Raw genomic sequence first — 18099 nt, 5'->3', positions numbered from 1 at the left:
GTCCCTTGATTACATTCTTTTGATTACCGCTAGAACGTTGGTTCCCTTGATTACCCTTTTTTAAAGTTTGAAGTAGATATGTGATCCTTCAAAAACTGGAAGTATTTATTGGAATTTCATTTTCTGAATTTGAGATCCAGATTTGCTGTAATAATCCGAAGAAGAAATTTCAATGTAAGTTTTTGAAAGTTGAAAATTCCAAAGTATTTTGCAAGTAACTATTTCCATTGTCATTCATTGTGGGAAACTGACCAATTTATGATGACGACTGCCGAAAAAGGCAAAAAATAAAAGGTTGCGCGAAATTTCACGGTGTACAAGTTTAACATGCAATCGCCGCTCTCTGCACAAGTAATCATATTTTGAATATTCACGGAAACAACTGATTATCATATTATTTATTCATTCTCTAGATAAAGCAGTCCATTTACAATGAATTTCATTTTTGGAATCGGTAAATTGGAATCCACATCATCAGTGACAACAAAATAAACGTGATAAGAGAGAAAAGTTTATGTACCATTCTGCGTAAGAATCATGCGAATTGGACTTTTTTCCTCTAATTTATACAATACAACCGAAAAGCTATTTATCCCGAAGTATCTTCAATGAAGTAGATATTTTTTACTGATTACATAAGGAAGAGATCTGGAAAACTTTTCCGTTAATTTTCTATAGTGTATTTTAACTAAGTTTGACCTATCAATATATACCAATGAAGCAAACTTTACAAAAACTTCTGTTTTTATGAGGTATAGATTCTCATATGATAATATGGGCTTGAAAACATATGTTTGTGAAAAAAACATGTGATTATCATATGATAACCATGCGATTATCATATGTTAACTGAAACATATGATTATCATATGGTGCTTGATTCATATGATAATCAAATGTAGCAAACCATATGATTCTCATGTGTGGCACATTTGCCTGTGTACAATACAGTTTTCTATCTCGTATACTTATTTGATTTCTACATTTATAATGTAATTGTTTCTCCAATTCTTCCTATAATATAAATACATAATAATTAATTCTTCAGATGTATATAAAAAAATTTTGGTTCCAAAACAATTACCACATAACCAATTAGTTTGTCATTCGATTATTGCACTTTTGAAAGAAAAAGTATATAGATTGTGTATGAAATTGATACACTGCAAGAATTACATTTACATGTATCTGTCTTGATTTGGTTGACTTGAGTGTGGATTGATTGTTCGATTTTGTCAAAAAATAAAAAAAAAGAAAAAAACAGATCTGTATACAGAAATGAATAATACGAAGTAGACATTTCCTAAAGGCGACGACAAAAATTCTTTTTGACGATTATTATGTTTCACTAGAAATGGCACATACATGCAGATTAATAATAAAAAATAAAAGATAAAAAAAAATATACCATTAAAATAAATAAAATATACACGTACGTTTTGAACCGTAAATGCATTTGTTCTTACAGTGTGCGTACTTTCAAAGCTTTTTTTGTGCTTTAAGTTACAATTTAAATGTCCAAGATACCGTTTAACGCGGAGACACTTATTGTTATTTAGTATTCTCTGCTGGCTGACAAAACTTCGTATGTTCGGTTGATCATTTTTCAATACTAATGGCAGTTTCTGACTTTATACGAATTGCTTACTTTATATCTTTTAGAAAAAAATTAATTCTGGATTCATTATTCAACTAAAATATAAAATGAGATTTGCTTTAAATCCTTCTTTGACTCATTATTCAGCCAATGATAATTTTAGTAACTTAAAATTTTAGAAATACATATGGATTCACGGAAGTTCTTCAGCTGAGTTTCCTTTATATGAAAGAGTAATCAAGGAAACAAAATTCTAACGGAAATCAAGAGAATGTAATCCAGAGACAAAGACCAGACATGGAAAACAGACACACACAACAAAGAACATAAAATAACCAAAATAATACATACAAATTAACAAAAGAAAGTGAGCAACTCGGACTGCACTAAAAAGTGGGAGCATGGACCTGGAACATCGGTAGGGTAAGCGACCTCTGCTTTTCTAGAAAAACTCGCAGAGTTGCTCATAAAAAGTCAAATCAAGGGTAAACGAAAGAGAAAAGAAAAACTACGACACGTTGAGCAAATCAGTTTTTATGTTGCAGATGGATACACCGTAACGATCTTGGTACATGGTGACGACCATGAAAATCCTTTAGTAATGACTTGAATCTTGTAGCTACAGAACCCTGTTCCAAACGCCTTATTGTAAGAATTCTAGCCCGATACAAAAAATCTGCGTTATTACGACAAGCTCTGGTATAACGTATGAGTTGTGATATGAACACTCCAGTCGCAAGGGCTGAAGGGATGTTGCCACAGATGAAAGGAAAGATGATAATACGGAATGAAAAGTCATCGCATTTGTCGTATAGTTTTGGCAATAGTTTTCCTTTACCATTGATATCTAACTGTATGTCAAGATAGGAGGCTGACTTCACAGTGCCTGTAGTATCCTTTATCTCAAGTTATTTGGGATACATGCGGTGTATAAAATCACCGAAACTAGGATCGTTTAACGATAATCCATGCCAAGTGTCTTTTACAAAAACACAGAGGAATTATTAAAAACAAATCGAGTCTCCGTCTCAATTACCAACCGTTTTTATACTATCTGTATATTGTTTTATTGGTGACGATTCATGCAAATGTTACTTTCGATCTAGAAATACACATAAATTGTAGTGATGTGAATATTTGTCACACAATCCTCTGTAGGCCCAAAATGAGTCGCTTCAGTGGTCTTGTGTTTGCGCTATCGCCTCGAGAGTCTGGGAGATGGTAGGTTCGATCCCATACTTGTTAGACTTACTTACTGCTTCGACAAGCAACCGGGATGCGGGAAAGTGGGTGACCATTGGTTTGCTCGTAATTAAAATAATGTGTCTAATTGGGTTGACATGCAAAATGTTACTATATCATGTTGACTTACTTTAGTAACTTTAAAGACAATTTTAAAGTTAACTTTGAGGTTTCCCCATAATTTTGATTCATACAGAGAATGGCTTTTAAAATACCTCGGGGAACAAGTTCTTTTTTCGTAAAATTGAAACTTTATGTAGTTTTTGTGATACATTTGTAGGGTTTGAGGAAAACAACACAACAAGCAAGGACGTATTGGTAACATTGATTAGTGATGTGAACAGTTAACGCTTTAATTGATTGTATCTAAAGAAGAACTAACATTTTGGCCCATGTGATCAATGGACACCAATTGTTTGTTTCAGAACCAGATTATAATGTAAACAAAAATAGTCAGAGAATTAAAAAAAAAATAGTTTTCAGAATCTCGGAAGGATTTAATTATGTACACAATCGCTAAACTAATGCATGTAATGAAAACTCAACCACGTTGCATATTATTTCTGAGTGTGACTTTGATTTTCTTGGTTGTTTACTTCTGTAACGTGTGATAGTAAGAGTTGCCTTGGAGATTTACCGGTACTCCAATGTTAGCAGGATTGTCGAGGAGCTTAAGAAACACAACCGAATTTCAACTCCTGAGATAAACGATATATTTTATAAATTTTCTTTTCTTCCGACACCCGAACATCCTTGCCATGAACACACATAATTACTCGTAGTAGTGAAATCTGCCGTTTTAAATATAGCTGGGAGGAAAATCATACGGAAGACATGGGGCAACACAACAGTATTTGAAATCAATACTTATTTTATGCTCGGATACAATCAGCCTCTGGATGAACAAATCAGAAACGAGGCTGTTGAGCATGGTGATATACTACAAGGTTCTTTCACTGACGTGTATCGTAATTTGACGTATAAAACGTGCATGACGTATAGATGGATCCATATGCATTGTTCTGGTTCCCCATTCGTGCTTCTTGTTGATGATCACCAGTTTGTGAATATTAATTACATTTGAAGCTTTGTAGATTCGCCGGAAATAAAAAGTAGTGGCGGTGAAATATTTGGCGCTGTAACTAGATTTTGGCATCCAGTTCGAGACGAAAGAGACAGTAAAGGATATGTATCACATAAGGATTATCCTCCCTCATGTTACCCGGATTATCCGTATGGTGGCGCTATAATAGCTACTTACGACGTCATTAGGGATATTTCCCTTGCCATTCCATACGTCACACGGCTTCCAATAGATGATGCTTATATAGGGGTTGTAATAAATATGTTAGGAGTTAATCTGGTGCACGACGATCGTATTAGCGCAAATATGGTACCATTTGACCAATTAAGGAAATATTTCTTTGTACACAGATTTAATGATGAAACGCTTTTAGTTGCATGGGATAAACATCGAAGGCAGGTATAAAAAGGCATATGTTATAAAATACTAATGAATAGAGACAACCTTTTCACTTTGATTTGTTATCATCAGCGCAGAAATTTATCTTTATACTGAAGATCTGAATAAAGTTAAACTCATCAATTTCATACATTTGGTATTTATGAAAAGAGCCTCCGCGCAGTTCAAATCTCTCTAATTTACGAAATAAATATGCATTTGTTCTCATGACGTACAAATGTATCACGTGAAAAATGAAATAACAAAACGACAATTAATTACTTATATCACAAGGCGTCGAGAGTCACTTCTAATAGCAAGATACTGGTGCAGATTAAACAACTGGCAAAATGGATAGGTTCGACGGAGCTTAAAGTAGGTACAGATGCAGAAATTTATACAAAGCGAGGAGGGTTCCGATCAAGACGTAAAATAATGCTCAATTTTTCCCCAAATTTTAAGCAAAATTAACTACCTTTTTAGACAAATGGGGTCCAACCTTCGAAAATAAAAAAAATATGTACGATCCAATAAAATGTGGCATTTGTCACCACCAATTCAAGAGTTCATAAATTTGTATTCTTTACGAGCTTAACGATTTTTCTTAAATTTCATGATCATAAATATTGTAAATGTAATACATGACTTCTAATAAAATCGTTCAGAGACGTAAAATGATGGTTCTTCTTCAAATTCCGTGTTGCATTGTCAATTTGTCGCTGAAACTGTCTGAAAAAAAGAAAGAAAGGATCATGTGGTGTGATTAAAATCCCTGTATCAGAAGTAGCAACATATTTGCACCACTAATTTATTTGTTTTTCGCTTAGGTAACTTTTTAATGTACACCTATAGCGCATCTTCCGGCTAGTCACAGATTAGAGTCCTACTCCTTCCATTCAAGGGACCATGACGATGCTATTTCGCAAGCTCCACGCAGTGGTAGTCCTTTGTGTCCTCACTTACTATCTAGACGCCATTGAACTATAATATTTCAGTATAGGTTTAATATTGTATACTCGTTATAAAGGAGTAATAAAGGAGTTTTGGAAAGTGAAGAAAGTATTGACGGTTTTAATAGTTTCGACAAACATTGAAACATTTAAAGAATTTCATCACCTTCCCAACTTTACAAAGGACTCTTATTGGTATTTTTATCATTTATAGTGACTGTCTGGAAATGTAGAGGACAAAAATTTTGATTTATTATATGTTTGTCTAGGGTGAACATGTGATTTACACGTTATGTGCCTCGGAAATACTTTATTGGTCTTCAGATACACCAGCAATGTCTAAAGATCGTCTCACCTGCATGCACACAATAAGCGTTTTCATAAGTTCGAAAACACAAAGGAACATATCTTTAAAGTGGTATGCATGTGTTTTATACCATATTTTTTTCTGCCTCAAAAGTCACCTTTAAAATACGTAACTATGCTTTTCATTAAAAAAACATATTTTACTAGATTTTTCCATTAGATTTGTGTCTGAAGACATTTTTTACCTGTGTTATGTATTTCGTGTTGGCCCTAAACCTATGAAAGCCTCATGGGTATACACTAAAACTTGTCCAAATCAAACCTTGAACCTAAGACTGTTCTTAGTTGGTCCTCAAATTCATAATGTTGGAAATTTATGATGACTTTTAGGAAACGCCATTGAACTATAATATTTCAGTATAGGTTTAATATTGTATACTCGTTAATTAAGAATATTTTTCAATAGACAAAATTTTTATCATAGCCAATTCTTATAAATTAATTTTAAAACATATTTTTATCTTTAAACATGAAAAAAGTAGCTCTGAATTTAACTGAATAAGGGCGTGTCAATATTTTTTATCCATTGAGATATAACAAACTTATTTTAACCAATCAGATTGCAGTATTTATCTCAAATTAATTTATTGCGAAGAAGACATGGAATAATCATTCAATCTTTAAAATGGACTGTGATCACTGTTTTAAGAAAGGATGAGGGTCCATAAGGCCTTGTTCTGCCTACTGTAATGATTGATAAAAAATATCAATTCGGACGACTTTGTCTTTTTTTTTTTTGGAGAAAAATAGACTTTTATGTTTAAGCCAAATTCGAGGGGAAGAAGTGCTTAAATAGTTCCAAAACATGCATATATCGATGATAAATTATAGATGTTTAGAATCAAAGAATAATGAAATGAAAATATCCCAATATTTGACTATATTTTGAGGAAAATATTGACCGAAAAAAAAGTAGTACATAATATTTCTTGAAAAATGCTGTGGCATTTCAAAGTAGGTCATTGTGTCCATTTTCGAAATTTGTGAATTTGTCCCAAGTTTATATACTTATATCTCTGTTGAGGAACAATTGTCATACGTTATAATTTACCCATTTAAGTAAATCTTGGGACTAAAATATATTAAAAATTGGTCCTTGGCAAAAGAGCACAGAAAAAGGTATTTGCTGTTGAAGTAGGGACCCGTAAGCATTTTGCGTTTTTTTGGCACACTTGATTTTATATAAAATGTCATTAATTAACATAAAATCACAAAATAAGTGTTACAAAAAGAATCATAAAGCTAATAAAGGGATTTTTTCGCAAACAATTGAGATGTATTGAGTTTAACCCGTTTAAAGTGATCTGATACAATACAGCTTAGGCATTTGTATTTTAAGAGTTACTTCCCCCAGTTTTTTGCCTTACGGAGGGAAAATGGCTGCTGAAATTTAGTTTTTGAAAGGAAATATTTACAATGAAACAAGTCTAAACCGAACCCCGAATAAAGTGGAAACCAGTCCAAACCAGTACCTTGTGCACGTGGGGTCCATTTATATAATAACATTTTGAACCTGAACAAACCAAACACCTACCAAAACCAAACAAAGTCTTTAGTCCCAAGGGGGTTCAGTGTAGACAGGTTTCACAATATAATAATGTCTAAATTTAAAGTTTAAATCCCTCCATTTCGTAGCGTTTCATATGTTAGATTTGAATGCCCAGCTTCCATTTTGAATTGTTTCACAGACGATCATAATCCTTTCTTTGTATAGAAACTTACGCTGAAATGTAATATGATGTCATTTTTCGTTTTTTTTTTTTACTTTGGTTTTGGTAAGTTGAAACTAAATTAAAGCTTATGATATGTTTAAAAACAAAAAATGTTCGTTTCTTTGATTTCTGATCATTTTAAAACCCTTTTGTATACAACTTGTATTGACATTTTTAATGAATGTACAAAAAATGACTCTGTTCTACCATTTTATCATCTTTTGTTAGGGAAACGAGAGGTACAACTGGTAAAAAAAGTTATACACTTTAATTGTCAAATACAAAGCACGTGTAGGACGACACACAAAAATTACACATAATAAAGAAACTCCTTTGTCAATAGTCGAAGTTGTTAAGTCACAGGATTCACAACGGTTCTCCATTATAATTATTAATCAGAGTGCGTTTAAAATTATTAAAGTTTTTATCAAAGTTTAGATGCCCATTTCTGGAGAGGTAAGATCGATTTTATCCTCTACCGGAAGCGATGTGTCTGATAATAATTTTTAACTTATCATAGCACACTTAATATATCAATCACTTTGCTCTTGTATCTTATGCCGTGGCCTGACTTTTTCAAAGCACATTTTATTTGAGTGGTAGTCTATACTTAATTAAATGAAATGCCAGGCGCGTAGCTGCCGTTAGGCAAACTTGCTTTTGCCTGCACTTAATTTTGCCCCCTACCAGGGCTCCGCCCAGACCCCCTGCCGTATTTTCAATTTCAATTTGGCCTCAGCTACGCGCCTGAATGCTCTTAAAATATATCCTATATTTGATACGCAGGTCCGGGTATAATAAATATACTGAAAATTACATGTCAAAATCTGTCGCATGCAGTATCAACCCAAGACTCCTATCTCATCCCAAGGGCCACCGGCCCGAGGGGTGATATTGGTCGAGGGTTGATACGTCATGTGATACATGTACAGATTTTGACATGTCATGTTCATTGTATCATATATTTTAACCATACTTTAAGTATAGTCTGTAAAGGGGTGTGATAAAGGGTATGCGATGTAGGTCTAGGGGTGTGATAAATGTCTAGAGGTGTAATATATGGTAAATGATATAGGATTTAGATAAACACTTATAATGCATATACAAACAAGTTATATTTTAATCTAAATATATATGTTAATATTGTAATCTAAATATATAATATGTGTTAATTAATATTTTCGATTAACTCATTTTTCTATATTTGGATACGTTGTGTATTGTATTAGTAGGTTCATGTTTTATTTCTTTTGAAATCTTGAAGTAATTTTTTGTTTTTTATCGCACGATTTAGTTTAAACATATCTTATTTATTAATATCAATCACATGTATAAAATAGATCAATCAAAGTTTGAGAAATAGGATTCGGAAACAAGCACTAAGCTTTTATTAATCCGTCTCCTTATCAATACTGACAATTTATACATTTAAACATACAACAAGCATGCTTAGGAAACAAGAAACATCATGTACATGTACTACTATGTAATGTATTATATATATTGATAATGAAGAGAATTTAAATTAAAAAAAAATAATAATTATATATGTAATCATGTTGGGAAGAATGAAAGGAGTATTGAAATGCAGTTCAACAGAAGCGTTTACTCTGAACAATGTATTTTTGAACAAGTTTAAATACATAAATATTTTCATCAAATGTTAGAATATCTGACCCATACAATAACAAGTTTATATCTATAGGATAATTCAGTGTATTTAAAGTTAAAGTACGAGGCTGGTCATACTTATGACACTGAGAAAGAAAATGATATGACCACATGAACAGTTTGGAGAGTCTGTTCGTTAAGGAAGCTGCTGTTCATGCGAAGCCTTGCATGTAGAATCTGTCCTTGCCTTGTCCCTGTATAGTAATATTTTAGATATGTATTTTTATTTGTCTCTAGTGTTCTCTTAAATATGCTTAATGAACCAGACATTCGTGTTTCCAATGGCAAACTATTCCACAGGCGGATAGTAGAGGGCAGAAAGTATTCAGAGTACAAGTTTGTGCGTGTACGAAAATTAACAAAGTTATAAACTTGAAGAGTGAAGTGACCTTGTCGATCACCAACTGAACTAGGAACAAGGTCACATAAATAACTCGGGGATTCCTTGTTTATAATCTTATACAACAAAATAAGTCTGTGTTTGTCTCTCCTAGACGAAAGTGTCTCCCAACCCGAATCTTGATAAAGTTTTTCTAAAGACGTTAATTTTGTACCTCCCGTGATGATGCGCATAGCTTCTAACAGAACACCCTCTAACTTGTTAACTAGATATTGGGTGTGGTTTTGCCAAATGACGTCACCATATTCAAGGATAGGTCTGATATAAGAAAAGTACATTTTCTCCAATACATATCTGTCAAGGACAAAACACACCTTACGCAAAACATTTACCTTCATAAAAGCTTTCTTAACAATATATTCAATGTGATCATGCCAAGAACCATTACTTGAAAAATAAATGCCCAGGTGTTTATGAGAAGCAACCTCTTGAATGTTATGGCCATTCATAGAAATAGGCGGATGTACTGGCTTAACGGTTTAATGGGATGTGGTCATTGATTCCGTCTTTTGCGGGTTAAATTTTACTAACCACTTATTTGACAAGTTATGAATCTTCTCAAGATCTCTATTTAGAATGTCGGCGGTGATTGCTGGATTGTCTACTATTATATAAATGCTCGTGTCATCTGCAAACAGTTTAACACTGGCATTAATATCTTTTACAATATCATTAATAAATAACAAAACAGCAAGGAACCTGATATGGAGCCCTGCGGAACACCAGCTTTAACGGATGTCCAGTCAGAACTTCCACCACTAAGAACCACCCTTTGTTCCCTCCCGGAAAGATAATTTTTGAACCAGTGTAGCAGATCCCCACAACTAAATCAAAAGAAATTGAATTGAATTCATGTACACAAAGAAAAAGTACCCATTTTTCAAGTGTTGAATTCAGATTTCAGCATAATGAAATGAAAAATACAAAATGTGCATACAAATAACCCAACAGACCTCGATATCATCATGTTTCATTAATATTTTAAGAAATGTAGGAGAAACAATAAAATCAACATTTTTGTTCTTTTATCAACCATCATTTAGTATCATTAAACTATATCAGGTTGTGTGTCTCATATTAAAATTTCAATAGGAAATTGAGCTATTCGTTTCTGTCAAACAATGAAATTTTACGTGCTCATTTATAAAAAGAAAATACAAAAATAGAGTAACAATACAACAGGGCCTGAATAACATGGTCAAAAATGAAAGTACCAAAGTAAATTGTCAATATTGATTAATGAGAAAGTCAAAAATGAAATAAATAATATACTAAATTATCAATATTGATTAATGAGAAAGGTCTCACTCAATAAGATGTTCCTTTATTTCAACATCGCGAAGTCTGAGTTGGTCAAGTTCATGGAAACTCGCGTGAAGTGAACACACGAGAAATACCTCACAAAAGTGCACAGGCGGCGTAATTGCAATTGCAGTCGGAAAAAGTTTTATGCGAAGGAACGCACAAATATAATATTATTAAGTACCATTCTGTGTAAGATTCAGGCAATGGGTGACCATTCATATTTCTCAATTTAGTCTTTTTTTTTTTAAATATCTTCAATGCATCTAGAAAACGGCTGAAAAGTTAATTTATAATTCAAATTTATCCTGAAGTTTCTGTGACGTAGACATTGTTTTACTGCTTATACAAGGAAAAAGTGCGGGAAAATTTCCCCGCCATTTTTTTCATAGTGCATTCAACTAAATTTGACCTATCAATATCTTAAAAAGGCAAAATTTACAAACACTTCGATGGTTATTCCTGGTGGTTTTCAGATATAATTAATTGGTTAATGCAATAAAATTTCCGCGTTTTTTTCCTTCATGTGCCACACCTTATGTATACATTTTGTCCGATTCTTAGACGGAGAAGTACTTAAGTATGTTGCCGTGAGAAAGATCTCACGATACAGAATGATATCAAATAGCTATGATATGTACAGTCTGTATACATGTAAAGACAATACTATAAACAATGTAGAAAAATAAATCCAAGTTCAAAATGTGTTGGCGTAATATCCGAATTCCCAACCAAAAACCAAATGAAAATGTAGTCCCCCCCGTATTGAAGAATTGGAACCGAAGAAAATAAACAAAAGTTTTTATTTATCTGAAGATTCTACGTAGCTGAGAGTCACATCTTCAAATTATCCACTACTTTACCATCTATTATGCAGAAGAAGGAGATGATTCTGGTAAAAAGTTATATCCAAAAGTACACTAATATCAAAAACGCCGTTTTCGCGAAATAATAAATCAAAAGAAATCGAATTCAACTCATGTACATAATGAACAAACAAACTCTTTTTTAAACGTCGTGTATGGTTTCCTACTTCATATGTAGAAATAGATACCAGACAAAGGCGATTAACATTATAATATACATAAAGGCATTTTTGGCGGATGTACCCTACCAGTGCACCTGGTCTATGCTTCCAGTTTTTAGTGATGTCTGAATTGCTCATTTACTTTTATTTCTTTGTACGTGTTATTTTGGTTATTTTATGTTCTTTGTTGTGTGTCTGATTTCCTTGTCTGTATTCCTGAATTACATTTTTTAAAATTTTCCCCAGAATCTTGGTTCCCTTGATTACTCTTTCTCGTTGGAATCGGGGAAATATTCAGACATTCCGCGTGCTGTTCGTACTTATTAAATAATCAGCGTATGTGGCTAGAATTATATACAATAATCGACACTTTTTTCTGTATTTATTTTGAAGCGTTTAATTTCGTTTATTACAACTACTGAACGGGTGATTGTTTTTTATTGAAAACATATATTTTTAGAACAGTTAATAACTTAATAAAGAGAGACCATCATGGTTCACATTATGTCACGTTATCAAATGATAGTAAATGTGCTCCCTGTGGAACCTTGGTTGGAACAACACAAAGTTGAAATTTTGTAGTTCTCAATCAAATATTGGACGTTTGCCTTTTTCTTCAGTAGTATAAGATAAGGCTCCCAAACAATTTGTTTGTTCTGATGAATCGTTCTTGTAGAATTTTTCGGTAAAGGAAAGAGATATAGCTAAAACTGTCTTAAGAAGTGACCACCATTTAATAGTGCTATGTAACCAGTCGATACCAATAGGTGTGTGGATTATACTTTGTCAAGTTTTATCTATGAAAAAAAGAAGACTGCCTGTCGCATTTTATCCCCTCGGAAAGTGACTTAAAATATGTTCGACTAGATATAAATTAAAAAGTCTATGTGAAGAGGTGGAAGCTGTCTTTAAGGGAAACGGAAGACGAGAAATTATGTATGTATATAATATGTGAATGATTGCACTGGTTTGACAAAAAATTACACTTTATTTTACTTGAGGCAAAGGTCAGAGTTCAGGAAAGAAAACAAGTAAAGAAATTAATGTAATTCACTGAAGAGAAAAAGACAAATGGATAGCATTATGAAAAGTAACAGTGCCAGTATTTTTTCTTGATTTTATGGTAGTTTGATATAATTGACATGGTAGCATGGCAGTATTTCAGTGTGTCCTTTCTAAACACACTTGTATTTATTAAAGTGTAAAATAATTGCAAAAAGAGAGAAGAACCATTGAACAGTTACGGGCTTTTAATATTGAGTTAACCCTCTTTGTTCTACTTCGGTTCTATACAAGACCATCTCCTACAGATAAATGAATCTACAATACGTGTACAATTTAACCAAAAATACATTTCCATACTTGAGTATAACTTATCAATTTGTTTGTTCAGGATTATATGTTTTATTCTGAATGTCATCCATTTGTCATATCCACTTCACTTGTAAGCGCACTTTCTTCTCATTCTCATTTTGACGAAACTTAATCGGTAAGTTTAGCGCTATACGTACATGCGGATGTAAGTGAAGGTAGAAAAAATGGATGTCTTAAAGACCTGCGTATGGAGTTTTCTTATTACAACTCATACGTTATGCCATAGATTGCCGTAACTACGCGGACTTTGTACCGTGCAAGACTTCTTACAACTAGGCTTGTAGAACAGACCTATGTTGCTACAAAACTGAAGACATCACTACAGAAGTTTTATGATCGTCATCATGAACTCGTGGATCGTTATAGAGTATCCGATTTGTTTTCTGTTTCATGATTTTCCTTTCCCGTTCGTCTACCCCGGAGTCCGAGTTGCTCATTTACTTTTGCTTCTTTTTTTTGTTGATAGTTTCTGTTTTCCTTGTCTGGTCTTTATCCTTGGATTATACTTACTTGATTTTCGCTCTAATCTTGGTTTTCTTGATAACTCTTTACAAAACTGCCATCCCCCATCAGAAACAAAGGATTTTACATTTTTTTTATCTTTTGTATTGTGTTTTTTTAATTATGTCTTTTTTGTATCATTACACCATTTTTGGTACATATGTCTGACCCTGTTATTTTAGGAAATGCATGCCTAAGTTTTCATCATGGCTATCTTATAACCCAATCTTTATATTTGACTTTCTACGGGCTCCATAACTACATAGTTTTGTTTTGTATCGTGAATTCTAGTATTTCCCTAAATGAAAATTGACGCTGTTCCATTTATTCTACTTCCGGTTTGCTTGTTAGTCGTTTCACTTGTAAACCATAATTACTATGCTGACAAATAAGTAAATCCTAGTAAATTGCATTAGACCCTTTTAAAAAGCGTTTGGATCAAGTAATATTCAAAGCATACATCAGAGTAAATTGTATTTTAGCAGAACTGTTATACTTGTTTGAATCGGTATACAAGACGTGATGGTGACTCTGGAATGTGGACCAGGAAGGGGAAGTAAGTGGGAGGCGAGTTTTTTTTTCAAAAAGGAGGCCAGGTGTAAATGTGGTTAAATCCGTGTAAGTATTTACTGATTTTATAGTGGTTATAAAATGGTGTATTTGTTGCGTTTCACCATATAAATTTCCTTTTTCTACGTCATATTGTCAACACTAATTCAAACCGGCATTGTGTTAGCAGTAATATTTTTGTGAATAGAAAACGAGAATGAAAATGGTGAATATGTCAAAGAAACAACATCTACCGGGATGAAAAATGTCCGATCAAGATCGACGAGGAAACCTGCATACCTCAGGGCAGGCTGCAGCTGCCCCCCCCTCCCGCACAAAGTTAGGAAGAAAAAAAATTATACACAGGTTAGGCGAAATAAATGCACCTGGTCCGTGCTCCCTGTTTTTAGAGGAGTCCGAGATGATCATTTACTTTTGTTACTTAGTATGTATTAATTATTTGGTTACTTAAGTTTTTTGTTGCGTTTGTCTGTTTTTCATACCTGGTCTTTGTTCCTGGATTACATTCGTTTGATTTCCGCTAGAATCTTGGTTCTATTGATTACTCTTGCACTTATATACTGCAGCAATATAACGATAAACTGTAAGTGAAAACGAAACAATACACACAGAGGCCAGAAATTCCTGATTTGGGACAGGCGCAAAAAAATGCGCGGGGGTTAACAACCATCCCCTTTTATAACTGGTCAGTGTGGAAAAATATTACACAATTAAACACACCTGAAAATCAGTTAAAAAAGTCTGAATCCTTTGTTAAAACTACACTATTTTATGGAACACAATGAATGACATACCAGCTCCAGACCAGTTTAAACCTACAAAAGGTTATGCCCTCACCGTATGTAATATCAATCCCAATTCTTCTCATGCCGGGTTGAGAACCAGGGTACATCAAAAGTCATGCAATAAGGTCACGTCAGAAACTTCTTATGAATATAGTGACTGTTAGTTTATATGTAGACCCTAATAAACGAGACAGTGTTAATATCAAATAAAAAGGATGTCTTAATCAGATGCGCGTTGATTAGTGCAACATATTGTCCAAAGGATTCAATATTAACCTTGACGTTCAGCCATTTCAGTTTTCTCAGGTCCATAAAATCTCATATTGACTTCTACAAAAAATTGTACAAACGAAACTTAATAAATAATGTTTATTATTTCAACAATATGTGAATATAATTAATTCACAGTCTAACAAAATGTTATGTTGTTGATTTTTCTAAAATACAAATTGTAATAAATAATGGACATTTTACAAATCAAGTAATACACATGACACATGACGTCACAAGAAAATTTAAATCAATGATACCTCCCCTTAAAATCGACGTCATCGGAAAATTTAAACCAATGAATGCTCCCCTTCAAAATCGTAAAGTAAGACAAGTATAATCACTATACATCATAAATAGAAAATTAAGACTTGGAAGCACAGCATACTTCAATGTTAAATACTAGTCCATAGAAGAATCGGGCAATTTTATAAACACTGAAAAAATACCACAAAAAGAATGTTGTTTATTTGTACCTAGTCCTGAGTAAAATTAAATTACTGGTCAATCTTGTTTGCAACACTAAGTGTCTGGCAAGGAAGATGTAAATATAGAATTATTTCAAAATTGCAAGTAAGCAAAATGGAAGCGTCCACAACGTCTTCTTCCAATACATAACTTATTGTTGTTCCCAATACAAAACTAATATCACGTTTGATCAGAACAAAACATTAACTGGAATGCTCTTTGCGCAACACTTAAGTTTAAATGCTAAATAAACTTTGATCTTTACCCGACCTTTGGCAAAACTAGTACTTAAAACTATAAAGTCTAAAAAGAGTATTAATTGTTCAGTTATGTGTACAGTAAAACCTGTGTAAACCGAACTCAGTATGAACAAAAAATCTGGCATAAATCAGACATCTTTGAAAGTCACTTTATTTCATTTCTCATGCTTTAAAAAATCGCGTTGACTGACAATATTTAATTGGTACAAAATTTGTTCTGTTGGGACAGGTTTCACTGTATAAAAATAGAACGGATACCGCATTGGTCAGTCAATGACCTCTCATATATAGACTAAATGACCCCAGGGTCAAAATGTTTAAAAATGCTTGTGTAATCCAATCTTATACAGTACCAAATATTTTCCTGAGAGCGAACTCATACTACTGGCATTAACTACTCAATATAACGAGTAAGTTTAATATAAAGTACATACATTTCGTCCACTTGATTAATCATACCATTTGCAATCGTAAAGTTGACAATTTGAAAAGCGTTTTTTTTGTTCAAACTTAATATACACTGAACTCCTTGTTTTCAAAGACAAAAATTCCTCTTGAATCAAATACATGTACATAAATGATTGACATGACTTGTGAGATTCTCATGTATAAAGAATGTTTAAATATGATTTATGTAATGCCAATTCAACATACACCTGATATATCGTTCTAATGAATGGAAAATATATGAAATTTGTGGAGAGATTCTGACAAAATATCAACGGAAAATGTCCCAAATGATGAAAAGAACGGTTTGTATTCGGATGAAAGCACGAAATTCGACTTTTCAATCAATGTAATGTCAGGAGGGTATACGAAAAGCATTTCCCTTCATTTTAACAGCTTAAAACTAGCCAACATCAAACTCTGATATACTGTAATTGAGAAAAAAGATAGTTTTTGAATCTTAATTCATTAAATTCACTTTAAAAGACTTCATTCTCGTCTTGACAGCTACAAGATGTGCATGAAATTGGGCAAATGAAATCATGTGGCAAGGTTAAGGCCCCGGATGTGTAAAGCAATCACGTGACGAGGTGGTAATGGAGATGTACATGTATGGCACGTATCTGAGGTAGACAACATTCAAAGTCTGGTGAAAAGTACTATCTATTCTTTCTTTGCATCTGATTAGTCTGTGAAATTATTTGTCTCCACCTCCTTTTTCTTAAATCTCGTTTTGATCTCTGGTACAAACGTAATTTTGCGTTAGGAGCTCCTGGACAGTAACCCTTTTTCATTACAAGTTCTCCAGTATCACACTTTGGTTTCATGCATCTGCCCTCTTTTATGCATCTGAAAATCGAACATAACAAATTAATTGATTGTTGTAATAATGAAAAGACAATTAATTATTTGACAATAAAAAAACAGACAGGGGCAGAACAAGAAAGATAAAGAAGAAGTCCCATCTTGTATTTTAATTAGGAATATACTTTTTTGAAAATTTTCTCATGTTTGCCATTTTACTCGCAAAACTAATACAAATTTCTAACAAAAGATTGGGGTTGCTAGAACTTGCTACCCCTGGAACTCTTATCCTGGTTCCGCTATATACACATTTTGTTCTAAATGCCAAGCTTATGAATTTTTATTAAGGGAACCTAAATGCTTTCGCACTATAGGTAACAACACATATTTCTTGATGTTGTCAGAATTCTAGGTTACAGACACGACTTGAAGAAATAAACTGCAACAGATAAAAAAAACGTACATTAAGGAAACTGAAAAAGGAAATGTTCATGTCCAAAAGATGTTTTAAATAGTACCTTAAATCTTTGTCCGGTAACTGTTCTAACCCGTATTTGATTTCTAAACATTTCAAGGAATTATGATCCAGACAATCACATACACATTCCGTGTGGTGGCGTTTCTTTACAAACGGAAACGGACATTCTTTGTCACATCTGAAAAGTGAAAACAAATGGATAATGCAAAAGGTAGCATAAATTACGAACGAAAATGGAGATTGCAAAAGATGGAAGAAGATTGCAGCTGTATTTTACAAACTATCACATGCTTTTAACAAAAAAAAAAAAAAAAGCGAAACCAAGAAAATAAAAACACTTCAAACTATAGACTATGGCGAATTATCTAAGCTGTTTACAAAAAAAACCCTTTTGACATTTTTTTTGGTTCTGT

At 33.1% G+C, this 18099-nt stretch overlaps 1 protein-coding gene and 1 pseudogene across 1 annotated transcript in view; one reads left to right on the top strand and one right to left on the bottom strand.

The window, feature by feature from the left end:
- Positions 1-2873: 2873 nt before the first annotated feature.
- On the top strand, positions 2874-4485 carry LOC148605709 (beta-1,4-mannosylglycolipid beta-1,3-N-acetylglucosaminyltransferase brn-like; annotated as a pseudogene).
- A 10828-nt stretch (positions 4486-15313) lies between these two features.
- Positions 15314-18099, bottom strand: part of LOC148605708 (uncharacterized) — a 53565-nt gene continuing 50779 nt past the window's right edge. The window contains exons 8-9 of the mRNA XM_088547610.1: positions 17727-17864; positions 15314-17253 (exon numbers count right to left, since the gene is read on the bottom strand). Of these exons, the coding sequence (XP_088403736.1) occupies positions 17064-17253; positions 17727-17864 (328 nt within the window). The 3' untranslated portion in view covers positions 15314-17063. The remainder of the gene's footprint in view (positions 17254-17726; positions 17865-18099) is intronic.

Source organism: Perna viridis, chromosome 10, assembly GCF_037379345.1.
Source record: "Perna viridis isolate PV_CMFRI_1.1 ecotype Kerala chromosome 10, ASM3737934v1, whole genome shotgun sequence".
NCBI lineage: Eukaryota > Metazoa > Mollusca > Bivalvia > Mytilida > Mytilidae > Perna > Perna viridis.
This window is presented reverse-complemented; position numbering and strand designations above follow the sequence as displayed.